A 14,370-nucleotide genomic window follows, 5' to 3' on the forward strand; every position below is an offset into this window, starting at 1 on the left:
CCAACTGCTGCACAGACCCCGGCCCCAATGCCCACCAGGCCACAGGCAGTGCTTGCAAGGACCCAGGTAGGGGGAGCTCCAGGGAAGACCGCTGTTGGGAGACAGCTGAGGAATGACTGGAAATGAGTGGGAAAGACTAATTTCCAGTCCAGCCAGTGGGCTCAGAGCTTGCTTCCCTACACTTGGAGACATCACTCTGGCTGGCAGCAGAGGCCCCTAGGGGGCTGGAGGCCTGGTAAGGGGCGTGGGGTGGCCCTTGCTGGCCTCTCCCAGAACTGCTCTCCTTCCTTCGGGCGGTGCGATGGAGAGGAGTTAACTTTTGTGCATGCGCTGATCGATCTCTGGAAGTAAGCCGGGTTTGAAGTGCTTGCCCCTCTAGTTTTCTTTACCACCTTGAATTTTGTAAATAGGATGTAACTTGTGTGTTGTCTAAATCATCTAGTCTACATACTGACCAGCTTAGGGATGAAGCAGGGCTATTTTACGGACCCAGCAGCATGGGCCCACAGGTCCACAATTACAAAGTGTTACTGCCTAACAGGGGAGGGGGGGGTGAAAGGGGAAACAGGACAAACAAGTGTGGAGGGAGAGCAATGGGGGTCACCCTCATGAAGGTGGACCTGGCTTGTGACCAGCAATTTCACAACTTGGCCCTTCAGCTACCTTAAGGGCACAGGCTAAGGGCTTCAGGATGAGGGCAATCAGTGGCTTGGTTCAGAAATCTTCTGGTAGCCGGACAGTCAGGATACTGGCACTTCCAGCCCTCAACAAAACTGGTCTGGCTGAAACCAAGTCCGCTGACAGTCAAGAAACGCACTATTAATACACAGGTTCAACAGGCATCACCGGGCTCTGTCCTAAGCAAATTGTGACACGTATCACCTTCCAGAATAGGGGGTCTGCCTGTCATTACTGAATGCACTCCCCCCCCCACCCCCAGCAGGAGTCAGAAGGCAACTTTCCAGGTATTTCCCCACAGGAAAATTTGTGAAAGAAATAGATGTTATCAATTCAAATGAAGACCACTAACAAGATGGAATAGTCTCAACTTCAAAAACTTTATTTTTGTCTCATCCATCAAGGGCACAGGATACCTTCATCAGCTCCAGCTTTTTTCTCCTTACAGAGTGTCCCATCATCTAAACCCAGGGTTATCCTGTGTGGGCAGCTTCCTAGAACCGAAAGATATTTTTGCCTTCTGGGTTAAGTATGCTCAAAGTCTGGAAGCACAAGCTGCACTATTTAAAGCAGCAGATTCCCAGCTGCCCAGTAAAATCCATAAGCCTCTACATCAGTATGTAGAGAAGATGGGCTGGGGTAGAAGGTTCAAGTTTCACCCCACTTGGGTTATCACAACTAGTAAACTCAACAAACTGACATCACCATAGTGAAAGTCTACTCGTACTCAGACACTGTGGAGGTACTCCACAGCACATTCCACTGTCCAGGATCAAACCAATGTCCTTCAGAAGCACAATGTTGAGATCATCAGAACTGGGAAGTCACTGTTCCAGAGCTAGTTATGATGAACCTTCTAGAAAACCAGTTCGTTATAGATCAGACTCCACCTTTGATGCCTCATGAAGGCTCATTAAGTTGCCAAGAATCAAACCTATCCTAGCTTGCCTCTCTCCCTAAGTCCCTTGAATTTGAAACCAAACAATTTTTTTTTAAAAAAAGAAGCTACGTTATTAGGGCACAACTATCTTTCTATAGCTACCAGCTTCAAATACCCAGAATGCTTGTCTGATGACCAGTGGCTCTTGTGCCCATGTCTTGCTGACATCTAGATCCTATGCATATAGCGGACCATCACTGATCAAGAAAACTAGCTTTATACTGAAAAAAAAGCAGCTTAGACCAACAGAGTTCTATACTTGTGGACTTGTGTTAAAATAACTTGTACAAAGAAAGTATTACTTTTGTGTATAAATGGTTCCTTTGTCTACCGAGCAAAACCAGGTATAAACTAAGCTCAAACTTCAGGATACAAAGAATCAAGATAATGTATCTATTTAAGCTTTGTATATTCAATGTAGGTTTTTGACACTTAGTTGAATAAACAAGTTTATTTGTGAATTTAGTCAACATACATAATTGACCTAAAGATTTCAATAGAAAGATAATTTTTAAAACCACTTGGAAGGCCATCTCTATAAAGTGATTTTCCCAGGACCATGTTATCAGATGTAACCTAACTGGACACCATCTTAACTGGCAGAGGTTCAAGAAGCTGGAGTTGTGTGCCCCTCCCCCACAGCAAGTTTACTCTAAGGGTTATTATAATACAAACTCCACAAGGAAAAGAACTTCGGTATTGTTTCCTCTTGGTAGAGAAAAACTCAACCTAGTTATGAGAACAACCACTACACAAAGAAAAGCTGCACTAACTAGTTTAAATATTATAACAGATGATGCTGGTGTGAATAACTTGTATTATAGTCTAGAGCCCTTATAAATAAAATCCCCCCATTAGTGTTTGCATTAATCAGCTAGAGGGTTAGTTAACATGTGGTAGAATGAGGACTTATGCAAGGTATAATTTGCAAAGCATTTTACTATTATGAAAACAAGTGCAGTCTAGTTAGGAGAAAACCAACTGGACTTTAAATTACACACACCTTAATGACAAGACTCCCCACCACATGTGAATGTAAAACATTTAATTTAAAAATGTTGACACTACAATATATAAAATAGCTATTATAAATGCACATAGTGTATTCTATAGCTGCCAAGTTTACTTTTTTTTTTTTCTTTTCTTTTTTAAGGAAACTGTAAGTTACACTGTGGTTAAGACTTGTATCTTCACCCTTGAAAAAGCCCACATTCTATCACAGTGATGTATGGTCAGACTTAACAGCCCCAATTGTTAAACACTTGGATCAAGTCATAACCAGTTTTATTGCAAAAGGACCCTGTACACATTTATCAATTCTAGTACCTTAATAGCTACCCAACAAGTCATTAACATACAGAAACATGCATCATGAGAAGCAAGAAATATCACCCATCCCTTCTGCATATTAGCAACTTGTCACTCCTGAGCCACAGTGCTCACATCACTGAGGTCTGTGAACAGTCACTTTTCGCATTCATCCTGAGTGAAAGATGGAATGACTTAAGTACAAATGCAACATATTATAAACAATTTCTTACAAAAAAAGTCACAAATTAAACCAAAGTATTTTACAGAATTTACTACAAAACACCATAAAAACTGCCTTCACTTAAGCTCTCTCTCCCCGTATCCGGCGAGCCAACTGGATGTCTTTGGGCATGATGGTGACTCTCTTAGCGTGGATGGCACACAGATTAGTATCTTCAAATAAACCCACCAGGTACGCTTCACTGGCCTCCTGTTGAGGACAAGAGCCACACTATTAAACTCTAGTCGAGGAGGAGAAGCCACGCACGAGCCCTCCGACCCTACTACAGCCGTGCTCGCCTTACCTGAAGCGCGCCAATGGCGGCGCTCTGAAACCTCAGATCAGTTTTGAAATCCTGGGCGATCTCCCTCACCAACCTCTGGAAAGGCAGCTTCCGGATCAGAAGCTCGGTGGATTTCTGGTAACGACGGATCTCCCGAAGCGCTACGGTCCCGGGCCTGCAGCGAGCAGGGCAGTGTAAGCGGACACCCGGGGGCGGCCAGCGCCCGGCGCCAGCCCCGGGACGCGCTCCCACGCGGGCCACGGGCCGCCCCGTCATGGTTTTCCTGCCGCCTTGCCTACCTGTAGCGATGAGGTTTTTTCACCCCACCGGTAGAAGGGGCGCTTTTCCGGGCGGCTTTAGTGGCCAGCTGTTTGCGGGGCGCTTTCCCACCCGTGGATTTACGGGCAGTCTGCTTGGTTCGAGCCATTTTCTTTTACCTAAGGAAGACATCCGTGACTCCGGGGCCGCGGCGCTCGCCCCCCGGAGGGGGGACAGGCTCGGTGCCCCTGCCCTCCCGCCTCTTCGCGGCGGCAGATGGCCCGGGGCCGCCGCCTCCTCCCCCTCCCCTAATGACTCAGGCTGCGAGGAGCGGCAGCAGCCTCCCCCGGGAGGGGGGGCGCGGGGAGGAGTCACTTCCCCTCCTCGACGGGCGGAGGCCCCGCTTGCCCGGAACCCGGCGTCGGGACCTCTGAATCACCACCGGGAAGGAGGCGGAGACGCGGTTCCCGAACGAAGCCCCAAGGGAAAACCTCCCGGCCCCACACCCGACGCCGGCGGCCCGAACAGCCCGCACCAGCCAGCACTCCGCTTCCAACGGCTGCGGCCCGCGGCAACAACGGCCGACAGGGTCTCGAACCACAAGCGAACCTGCCAACGCTTACCCAATGTCGAAGTCTTAGACCGCTTCTCCGACCGCCACGCCGCTCCTGCTGCCCAATGAAGAGCCGCAGTCGCCGAGCAAAGAAAAGAAGACCGTCCAACGAACGACCAAACCGCTCTGTGCTCCAAACCCCCCCTTTGCCTTCGCTTTTATACCCACGCTTCACGCTGCGTCTCTGCGTCACAGAGGCCTAATTTGCATACACCAACGACTTTTTCTATTGGCGGGAGCTTTCGCCGACGCGCTGACATCCCCGACACAAAGGCCGTGCTTCGGCCTCGCTCCCGGATTGGTGGGCATCTAGGCCGCCGATTGGCTGTTAAAGTGGCCTGATGATTGGATGAATGCAAAGAGGAATGGGCGAATCAGAGATTAGCACGAAGCAGCTCTTCTGATTGGATAAAATGAAGCTATGTTTGGATCCTTCCCTTGGTTCCAAAGCTCTACAATAGAAAGTCAATGCAAATGAATTGCATTGGTCTCTATCAGGACTTAAGGGTCAGGGTGGGTAGGAACCTGACCAAATTCGCATCTCGCTAATAAAATGCAGGAGGAGAGGTTACTTAAAGGAAATTCTTGTCCGTATTTTCCAATGTAAAACTAAATGTGTTCCCTTGACTATTTACTTTCACATTTTGATGGTTATGTAGTGTAAAAGAGAATTAGAATTCAGCAAATCATATTATACTACCAAGTATTTTATATATCACTCATATATATTTTAACCAAAAAGTAGTTCTTTTGTTTGGTGGTGTAGGTAGGGGTAAATAGTAGACACAAAAAAAATATGTCAATATATGATTTTATAAGTACTGTTTTGTATGTTCTTAGGCTATCACAAAATACTTTGTGATTTCAATAGCTTAAAGAAGTAGCCTACTGAGCAACATATTTTTGAATTATGTAATTCAACTGAATGAAATGATTACAGCCAAAATGGAAATAGTCCTAAGACAGCATTTGCATGTCCATAAAGAATAAATGAAAGAAAATTAAATATGTGCCCTTGTATTTAGTGGTATATTCTCGTAGGTACTACTTCTAAGAAACACGACAAATGTATAAAAACGGTAATCCCTACCTTTGCCTAAATAAATGTATTTGAGGAATTGTAATTTTCAGTTCTCCTGCTGATACAGGTATATAAAATACCAAAGCAGGGTAAAGTTTAAGACCAGCCAAACAAAACTCAGAAAATTGAAATAGAGCTTTGTGCATTTTATTCCATAGTTCCTACTCTGGGTTTAGTGAATTTTTTTCCACTGAATATTTTAAATTATCAAAATAAAAAAAAATAGCAAAACCCATGTACATGTAATTTCAACTCAAATGTTTATTGTACATAAATACAAATACCTCAAAAATTTACTTGTGACAGGGAAGGTCTGCTCTCAGTATCAATAGTGAGGGGGAAAATGAGCAATATGAAAAAGGTGCTACGGTAAAAATGTCTTTGACCCAATCTCTGATATCAAATTCCTCTCATTTCAGCCCTCTCAATCTTAACAGGCACAATTTGTATTTAATTATCACATACCTAAACTTTTATGTGATAATTTGGTCAACTTTAATTTCTGCCTTCTGCCCAAAGTTTACAGTATGGGAGAAATTTTTTCTTTTTCATTCATGCGATGCTGAGAAACCAAGATGGAGGCTCTTGCCCTGTCCTCAGAACTTGAGTAAGGCTAAGAATCAGGGCACTGGTTAGATCACACACAAAAGGCTCTCAAATGTTCTGGGATGTAACCAGAAAAATACCCTGTTAACATTTTTGACTGCCCAAATGGCCTGGGGAAGAAATGGGTTCCTAAGTTAACAATGCCTTTGAGTTCCAAAGATTTTCTAAAAGATCCAGAATTCTGTCTGTCTCAAGCCTCCAGAGGACAGACACTCCAGTTTTGTTTTTCTTTTTGCAGTTTGGCTAATTACTAGAGGAGAACTAATTGCTCCAGCAGAAACTAGGTATAGATTTACATTCATCTACTTAAAGGACGATTAGTGGGAATAGTTCATCCTTCTTACTTGGCAGTCACGCGGGTTTTTCTTCTTCCTAAATTGGCACAGGAGAGGAAAGGCAACACAGGAAATGGGAAAGAACTAAAAATGTTTATACAATCAAAACAATGTAGAATGTGATGCAGCATGTAGGCTCCCGTCCTAGTTCCTGTTCTGCCATGGGCTTGCTGAGGAACTGTGCAAGTTACTTCTCTGAGTTTCGGTTTTCTCTTTTGTAAGTTAAACAGTTTGGATGATATCATCTCCCAATTTTACCAGTACACACTCATCCTGAAGCTTATGGTATACGCTTTCTTAAAGCCTAGTGCTATGGACTATATTTCTTCATTCAAATCACACTCAGGTATTTTGGGGATAACATATAAACCAATTACTTGGATTTAATAACAGGGTTAAACCAATACAACTACAACTTTTATTTGTCCTTTTGGAATTTTTCATCTTCGCACGCCCCTAGTGGTTAAACAATTGATTTGGCCTGTTTAGGAAATACCAGTTTCTCAACTTTGTAGGCAGACAATTTGGCTTCTGATGTGAGGTTACTCAGAACTAAATAAAATATGTGTCATTCTTGAACATTAACAATTTTCCATTCACCCCACCCTCCCTCACCCCTAAGGTTATTGGGAACGTTTTTCCTTAACGTGACAATCATTAGTTAACCTATCTAATCAAATATAAACTTCTTAAAAACAAGGGATTTAAATAGATTCATTATGGAAAACAAAGCTAAATGACAACTGTCAATAGATCTATAAAGAACTTTGTAAAGAGGGAATTGGCTTATTTGACAAAAGCCACAGAGTGAAGAACTTCGCCCTACTAGTGGGAAGTGGGGTCGGAAAACACAGAACAGCTGAGGTCCAGAGAAGGAAACTGCAGTGGATTTTAAATTGCACCCCCGACTCAACCCGAGGCTCTGCTGCTGGACAGTGTGCGAAGCTTCTCAACTCCCCTGCAACTCGTCGGTGTACCTGAGACTGTTCTAGACGGAGATTAAATTCGTCCTTGGCCCCTAGTGCACTGGAAACAAGTTGGTCAGGCCAGGTGTCGATTTGGGAAGGGACCCAAGTCGTGGGGTTCCAGGTTTCAGGGCTGGTAAAGGTTTACGGAGCGCCTCCGCAAAGACGCGGGAACAGAGTATTGGTCGTGTAGCTCAACTTTGGCAAAGATTTCTTAGCTGACTTCCAGTAGGCAGACTTTCCTTCATGCCTCCCCAGTTGGCCTGGCCGCAGGAATGAAGAGGATGTTGGCGGACTGCAGGTGCCTGCAGCACAAAGGCCCAGAGCTAAGAACGGACAATACAGATTCTGAAGCACTCCTGGGGCCGGCATCAGCACTGAACCCAAGACCGACCAAGTCTGACGGCGAGATAATTACTACACTGTTGGTGGCGAAATTACACTTGGACTGTTTCACATAAGTCGTTAGGGCCTCTCTAGCTCTGGGCCCTCTCTACTCCAGAGGCTCCAGTTCCAAGGAAAGCTCCCCTAAGAAACTGGAAACGCACTAGTAAGAAGGAGGACGCGGCGGGACTGCAATCCCCACAAGCCGTGGCGGGCCCTCAGCATCCGGGACATCGTCTGCAAGGATCCCTGGGTATTGTGGTCCATTCCTTTGGCAGCCACCCTCTGCCGACGGTAAAATTCCAGCCGAACGGAGGACCACAACTCCCAGCAACCCTTGCGGCCGTGCGGGGGGTCTTCACGTTCTCGTGGCGCGGCGCAGGCGCACTGGATCCTCGGCGCGGACCGCGCAGACTGAATAATAAAAGGGGAGCGGCGAAGAGGCAGGAAGACAGGACCATGTCGAAGGGCCCCGGGCCCGGCGGCTCCGCAGCTTCCTCGGCGCCCCCGGCCGCTACCGCTCAGGTGCTGCAGGCACAGCCCGAGAAACCGCAGCACTACACGTACGTAGAGCCCCCCCCGCCGCGCGCGCACGCCTGACGTCAGCGGCCAGCGTGAGTCACGCGCGCAGGGAGAGCGCGAGGCGGCCTCTCCCTCCCCCCCTTCCTCCTCCGGCCCGGCCCAGACCGGTTCCAACCTGCTGGGGCCGGTCCCAACTGCCTCCGTCTGCCACCAACCCCTGGTCGGGCTGTGGGGCGGGAAAGCCGGGCCCCGCCGCTGAGTGGGGAAGGCGGCAGTGCGGGGTTCGGAGAGCGCACATCTCAGGCCAGGCCTGTGAGGCCTAACTGTTCCTCAGACCGTAAAACCACAGTATCAGGCACTTGTGGGGCGATAAGAAGCCCAGCACAGAGCCAGGATGGGTGCCTCGGGGGCCAGCCTTAGAGCCGCTGCGAAGGACGGCGCCAGGTTCTGTCAGGCGCCCCGGGTTCCTTGCCCGGGAGGCCTTTTGTGTCCCTGAAGCCCGTATGTTGTCTGTGGAGGCCTCTCTCGCTTGGAACTCGCTGGGACACCTGACCCAGCTTGAGTCGGGGACCCCGAGGGCGATGGGGTCCGAATGTGTCTCCAGGCCCAGCGAAGTACCCTGGCAGAGGGAGCCCCGCGCTCACACCGCAGGAATCCAGTAGCTGGAAAACCCCCTCCCTGGGAATCCGCGTGTGTCTGAGTGTGGGTCCTTGCCGCCTCCTCGTGTCCTTTCAAGCACGTTAAAGGACCACCTAGGGCTAGGTGCCTCGGGAGAAGGAAAGCTGCAGAGGCGGGCCCTCCTGTTAAGCAAGATGTTGGATTCCATTTTCACCCCCCCCCCCCCGTGCTCTTTGAGCGCCTCCCATCCGTTTGGGGCTCCCAGGTGCTGCGCGTGTTTAGAAGGACCCCCCAGGTGGACGTGAGGCTTGCAACCCTTAAGAGCCACCCAGTAATGCCGCCTGGTGAGCCGAGAGCAGGAAGCCTCTATTGGAGTAGAAGGAACTGAAACTAGACAGGAGGAGCTCCTGTTTGTCACTCACCGAAGTAAGCCCCGTTGGGAAACTGTTTGGGATTGGGGGACATGGGTTTTAGGAAGCTTATTGGTTTCTTTGTGAGATTCCCTGCTATTGGTTGAAATAAGTTGAAGCTTTTCCTTGGCGACAGTCTGACTTGTGTTAACTGTTACTTTTCTATTGTGGCCGTTGCTTTGCGGGTCCTTTCTCACTGGAGTTCTTTCTGCCATCCTTCCACCGGTTTTGGTGAAATGATCTTACCTTAGAGGATTCTGGTCGGTTGAATGGTGTGGTCAAGCAGCAGTATGGTTTTGATTTGAAAATCTGCATACTTCCCATAATGGGAACTTCTTTATAATCTGGTTGCTCGGTTATTTTTCAGTAAAATACGTATAATACTTGGGGTAATGTTTCAGCAACCTCTATGTTGTGTTGTCATTGAGCAGACTATGGAATCTATATTAGAAGGGTTTTCTTACCATTTTGAATTGACAGATGAAACGAGTCAGCATCTGTGTAAATGTTAACATCTGCGTTTTTGTCCTGTTGATGCTTATTTAAAATCTGTCTTTCCTTTGCTTGTGGGGTAAGTGCAGAATAATCAGTCTTGGCTCTTGAGTTGGCTTAGTTATCAACAGAAGTAGATGAACGCCCAAGCTTGATTGGGTGATTGGAGGTTGTAGGTGTTCCCATCTTTTTATATCCTGTTAACTGTTCATTTGTGTATAGGTTTATGTTTTTATCTCCAGAAATAAGAGGTAGACATCCATTTTCTTCGTTGGTAGATTTATGGGCATTCAGAAGCTGTGATGATTTGGAAAACTTCATTGCCTTGTCATCCCAGGTCTTAGGAGCGCAGGGAGTTTGAGGATACAGATGATGGCACTTGTACACTTACTGGCACTGATTTTTTTTTTAAGGTGAACCCATTTGTTACCCTTGAAGGTTAGACCACAGGAATATTTTTATTTTGATTTTAATGTTTACTTTAAAATTTTGAGCTGGCCAGCATTTTTTTAATTCTCACTTGCAGCATGAATTTCCAGAATTTGTACCAGTCTGAATGTGGCCTTATATATTGCATAGATCCCTTTGTGGAATACAAATATAGACCTTTTTTTTTTTTTTTGGTATGTATTTTTTTACTGGTTAATTTTTTTTTTTTTACTTTTTTAAAACTTGTACATGAATTACAATAACTTTGTGTGTTTTTTGTGCCTGATATTATCTGAGATTATGTGATATGCAATAACCTTTGCAATAATCCAGAAGAAATGTGTTAAAATTGAGTGCCCCTTGGGGCACCTGGCTGGCTCAGCAGAGCATGTGACTCTTGATCTTGAGGTTGTAAGTTTGAGCCCCACACTGGGTGTAGAGATTACTTAAACTTTAAAAAAAGTTTAAAAATTGAGTGCCACTCATCATAATGGCAGACAGTCTTGGCAAACTTGGTTGAATCCACCAAAAACAAATATTGCCTTTCCAGAGGCTTGCCTTCTTCTTTTTTTTTTTTTTTTTTTAAGATTTTATTTATTTATTTGACAGAGAGAGGCACAGCGAGAAAGGGAACATAAGCAGGGGGAGTGGGAGAGGGAGAAGCAGGCTTCCCGCTGAGCAGGGAGCCCGATGTGGGGCTCGATCCCAGGACCCTGCGATCATGACCTGAGCCGAAGGCAGACGCTTAACGACTGAGCCACCCAGGCGCCCCTTTTTTAAAATCTTTTTTTTTTTTTTTAAGATTTTATTTATTTATTTGAGAGAGAGAGAATGAGAGACAGAGAGCATGAGAGGGAAGAGGGCAGAGGGAGAAGCAGACCCCCTGCTGAGCAGGGAGCCTGATGTGGGACTCGATCCCGGGACTCCAGGATCATGACCTGAGCCGAAGGCAGTCGCTTAACCAACTGAGCCACCCATGCGCCCCATAGGCTTGCCTTCTTGCCCCACAAATAAAGTCCTAGAATTTGAGCTCTCTTCTTCTTAAACCAAGAGGATTATTCATAACATAGTTTGAATGATAATTTTGTTGGTTTTTTTTTCCTAAACTCATGAATAATCTTGCTTTAAGAAAAACTTTGAAATAATCCTTTTAGCTAATTGGTATAGTAGGCACTTGTGCTAGACCTGAGGAATCCAACCCTTTAGAAAATGGCTATATTAGAATTTCCTCTTATTCAGCTCCAAGTATTTGATTAGCATGCAGTAAAATGATAATGTGCATGTATTAGTCCTCTTCCAGTACAAGAACCACCTCACATCTTGCTAGGTAATTTGTACTTTTATTTGACAAAGACTGAATTTAATCCACCTGTTTTCAGAACAAGTCCCATCTTGTATTAGAAGAGTTTTATAAAAACAGATTTAAGAATGGGAAATTTTGGAGCAATTACATTCCCAAATGTGTCTACAAATTTAGCTAACTTTGGGTTTTTTACTGTATAGCAATTATATTATTAAAAGTATATAGTTGAAAGGTCACAAAAAAAAAAAACAACCTGCCTTCCAAAATATCCAGGTTTCTGCCATATTATTTAGACCCTATAAGAGGATGTAAGCCTTAAAGACAGTAGATAATTTTTGGATTCTTTCACTTGCAGTTGATTCTCAGTCCTCTTAATGCCCTTGGGGTAAAGGAAAATGAAATTCTAGTTTAGTGAAGGTTTTTTGGAGTTTCACTGGCCACTGGGTGGTTTCTTTCTTTTTTTTTTTTTTTAAAGATTTTATTTATTTGACAGAGAGAGACACAGCGAAAGAGGGAATACAAGCAGGGGGAATGGGAGAGGGAGAAGCAGGCTTCCCGCGGAGCAGGGAGCCCGATGCCGGGGCTCGATCCCAGGACCCTGGGATCATGACCTGAGCCGAAGGCAGACGCTTAACGACTGAGCCACCCAGGCGCCCCACTGGGTGGTTTCTTATAGGTAGAGGATAAATGCTTTATAGCCTCATCTAGCCAAGTGTTATTATTATTATTATTTTTTAACTTAGGACTGTTCCCTGGGCATCTTTAAACAGGGACAATGTAGCACTACTTACATAGATAACTATTTTGAGGCAAATTTGTTAATTTATACATTGTATATATGTCATGAACTTTACTTGATTGCATCTGACTGTGTTTTGGAAAATCCAGGAAATGAAAATGTATTTAAATCATTATTGCAAATTGCAGTAAAATTGTAAATACATTATACTAGAGTACAGCTTGTTGCACAACAGAAGTCACTGGAAGTGTTGCTAGGCAATGTCAGCAAGCATGAGTTAAATTACCAATAAATATTTCTGGATCTTGTTTACTTGTTTACCAAGTAGAACTAATTTCTTACCGGACAAAAATTAAGAGCTCATTGTGGTCTTCACTCAAGCCCACAAAACTCCCATTCATAATTAAGTGCCCATGGAAGGGTAGAACCAAGTGTAGCACCTAGTTGATATTTGCTATGAAAGTAATGATTAAAATGAAGATTTGCTTAATGGTTAAGTTTTTTTGTTTTAATCCAGCTATGTTAGATACTAAAGAAGGCTTCCCCACAATCCATTTGCATCTGCTTTGACTGGTGGTTTCTATCAACCTACAAAGACTGACTTATTGGTGAGGGCAGCTGGACAACTCTGAGAGCAACTTAGAGAAATCCATCTTGGGCACACTCTATAAAGGAGCTCCTTCTCTGGAAATAGCACCCCAGATAAGTGCACAAAAGCAAGACACCCTCGTGGACCTACTTCCTCCCGCTTTCAACACCCTGATGCCTGAAGGTGAGGTCTCCTTCCTGTGTGTCTTAGAAGCCATGAGCTCACTTAGGTAATGAGAGCCCTGCAGCAGCCTGAGCACCACACATCTGCAGGCTTTCCTGCCAGACCTTTGCCTAAAGGTTATTTTTCTCATTAGGAGAGGCTCTAGGTGTCACAAGAATGATAAAAGTAAGGTTGCATTTAAAGCTACATTACTTTAAATACTGGACTGGTGTAGGGATTATTTTCCCAAACGGGGCAGTACTTACTTAATGATTAAGTTTTTCGTTTTGTTGTTGTTGTTTTTTTTTAATCCAGCTATGCTTGATACTAAAGGAGGTTTTCCCACATTTGCATCTTCTGTGTTTTGAAATTGCAACTATGGACAGTTATGGCTAATCCTAGTAGATTGTCTTCCCTTCTTTTAACATCTTGGATGAATTGGGGGCACACTAATGTGTTAAGTGAAGATGGATGTTGAATGTAAGTTTCTCTGCCATTCTTAGCCGATGTATAAAAATTACATTAGTGTAATTGCTAAAAATGCCAAGAATTTGGGTTCAGTATCCTTCTGGACAATGTAGCTTTCTTGTTTTCTTACCATATAGATACTGTGTAGACTCGCACCAGCCAGCCATCTTAAAATACTGCATGGGCCACAGAGATATCTGCGGAGAAAGTATGGGTAAAATCAGTGCATATGATAATAGGTATGGGGTTTATTTTTGGGGTGATGGAAATGTTCTGGAATTAGATAGTGGCAGTAATTCTCCAACATGGTGAATATACTAAGAACCACTGAGACGTACACTTTAAAATGGTGAGATTTTTGTGTTGTATAAATTACATCTCAATTACTTTTTTAAAAGGATTTTTTAAAAAATCAGTGCATTAAGAGTCTATCAGGCTCATATGGCCTATCAGGGCTTGGCAGCATCATTTGGTATGGAAAAGCCTGTAGTTTGTGAAAAGCTCCTTGGTGCCCCTTTTCCAGCCTTCTCAATGGCTTAGTCCCTGTGTATCCGTTCTAGGTGAACGCCCTCATGTTCTAGGTCTGTGGAGATGCTTTTGAGATAAGAAGTGAATACTCAGCAAGTCTGAGACTCCTAGTCGTTGGTAGTTGTACTTCAAATTGTCTCTGAATTGACAGCCATTATAAGGAACAAGCACATTTCCCCAGTGCCTTTGTAAAGATGAATTGAGCTTCCTAGGGTGGGTGGGAGATAGAAAGTTGCTGTTCTTGCCGAAATGTAATGAATTCCATTCTCAGGTATTTTATGGTTTTAATGTTCACTTGACATTTCTTTAAGGACAGGCCACATATTGTAGGCATTTTAAATTATAACAGTCGCTATAATATTTTAGTTCTAATAGTCACAAATTTTTTTATTATTTCTCTACACAATCCCTCAACTTTCACCCCTTTTTTCTTTGC

At 44.6% G+C, this 14,370-nt stretch overlaps 2 protein-coding genes across 17 annotated transcripts in view; one reads left to right on the plus strand and one right to left on the minus strand.

Moving 5' to 3' along the window:
* Positions 1 to 1,039: 1,039 nt before the first annotated feature.
* On the minus strand, positions 1,040 to 4,467 carry LOC123853759 (histone H3.3A). Its single transcript, XM_045888451.2, has 4 exons — positions 4,314 to 4,467; positions 3,732 to 3,869; positions 3,454 to 3,607; positions 1,040 to 3,359 (listed from the first exon to the last, which is right to left on the minus strand). Exons 2-4 carry the CDS (start codon positions 3,857 to 3,859, stop codon positions 3,231 to 3,233), a joined length of 411 nt encoding a protein of 136 aa, XP_045744407.1. The 5' UTR covers positions 3,860 to 3,869; positions 4,314 to 4,467; the 3' UTR covers positions 1,040 to 3,230.
* Positions 4,468 to 7,816: 3,349 nt separating this feature from the next.
* UNK (unk zinc finger) overlaps positions 7,817 to 14,370 on the plus strand; it is a 34,731-nt gene continuing 28,177 nt past the window's right edge. For 3 of the 16 annotated variants that reach the window (XM_045888440.2, XM_045888441.2, XM_045888447.2), the window contains exon 1: positions 13,426 to 13,645. In XM_045888440.2, coding sequence (XP_045744396.1) covers positions 13,479 to 13,645 — 167 coding nt within the window. In that variant the 5' untranslated portion in view covers positions 13,426 to 13,478. The other 13 variants (XM_054510693.2, XM_045888445.3, XM_064583565.1 and 10 more) reach the window with 10 other exon arrangements.

This window comes from Mirounga angustirostris, unplaced genomic scaffold (genome assembly GCF_029215605.1).
Source record: "Mirounga angustirostris isolate CCGP_5_RB_7025 unplaced genomic scaffold, mMirAng1.0.hap1 SCAF_17, whole genome shotgun sequence".
NCBI lineage: Eukaryota > Metazoa > Chordata > Mammalia > Carnivora > Phocidae > Mirounga > Mirounga angustirostris.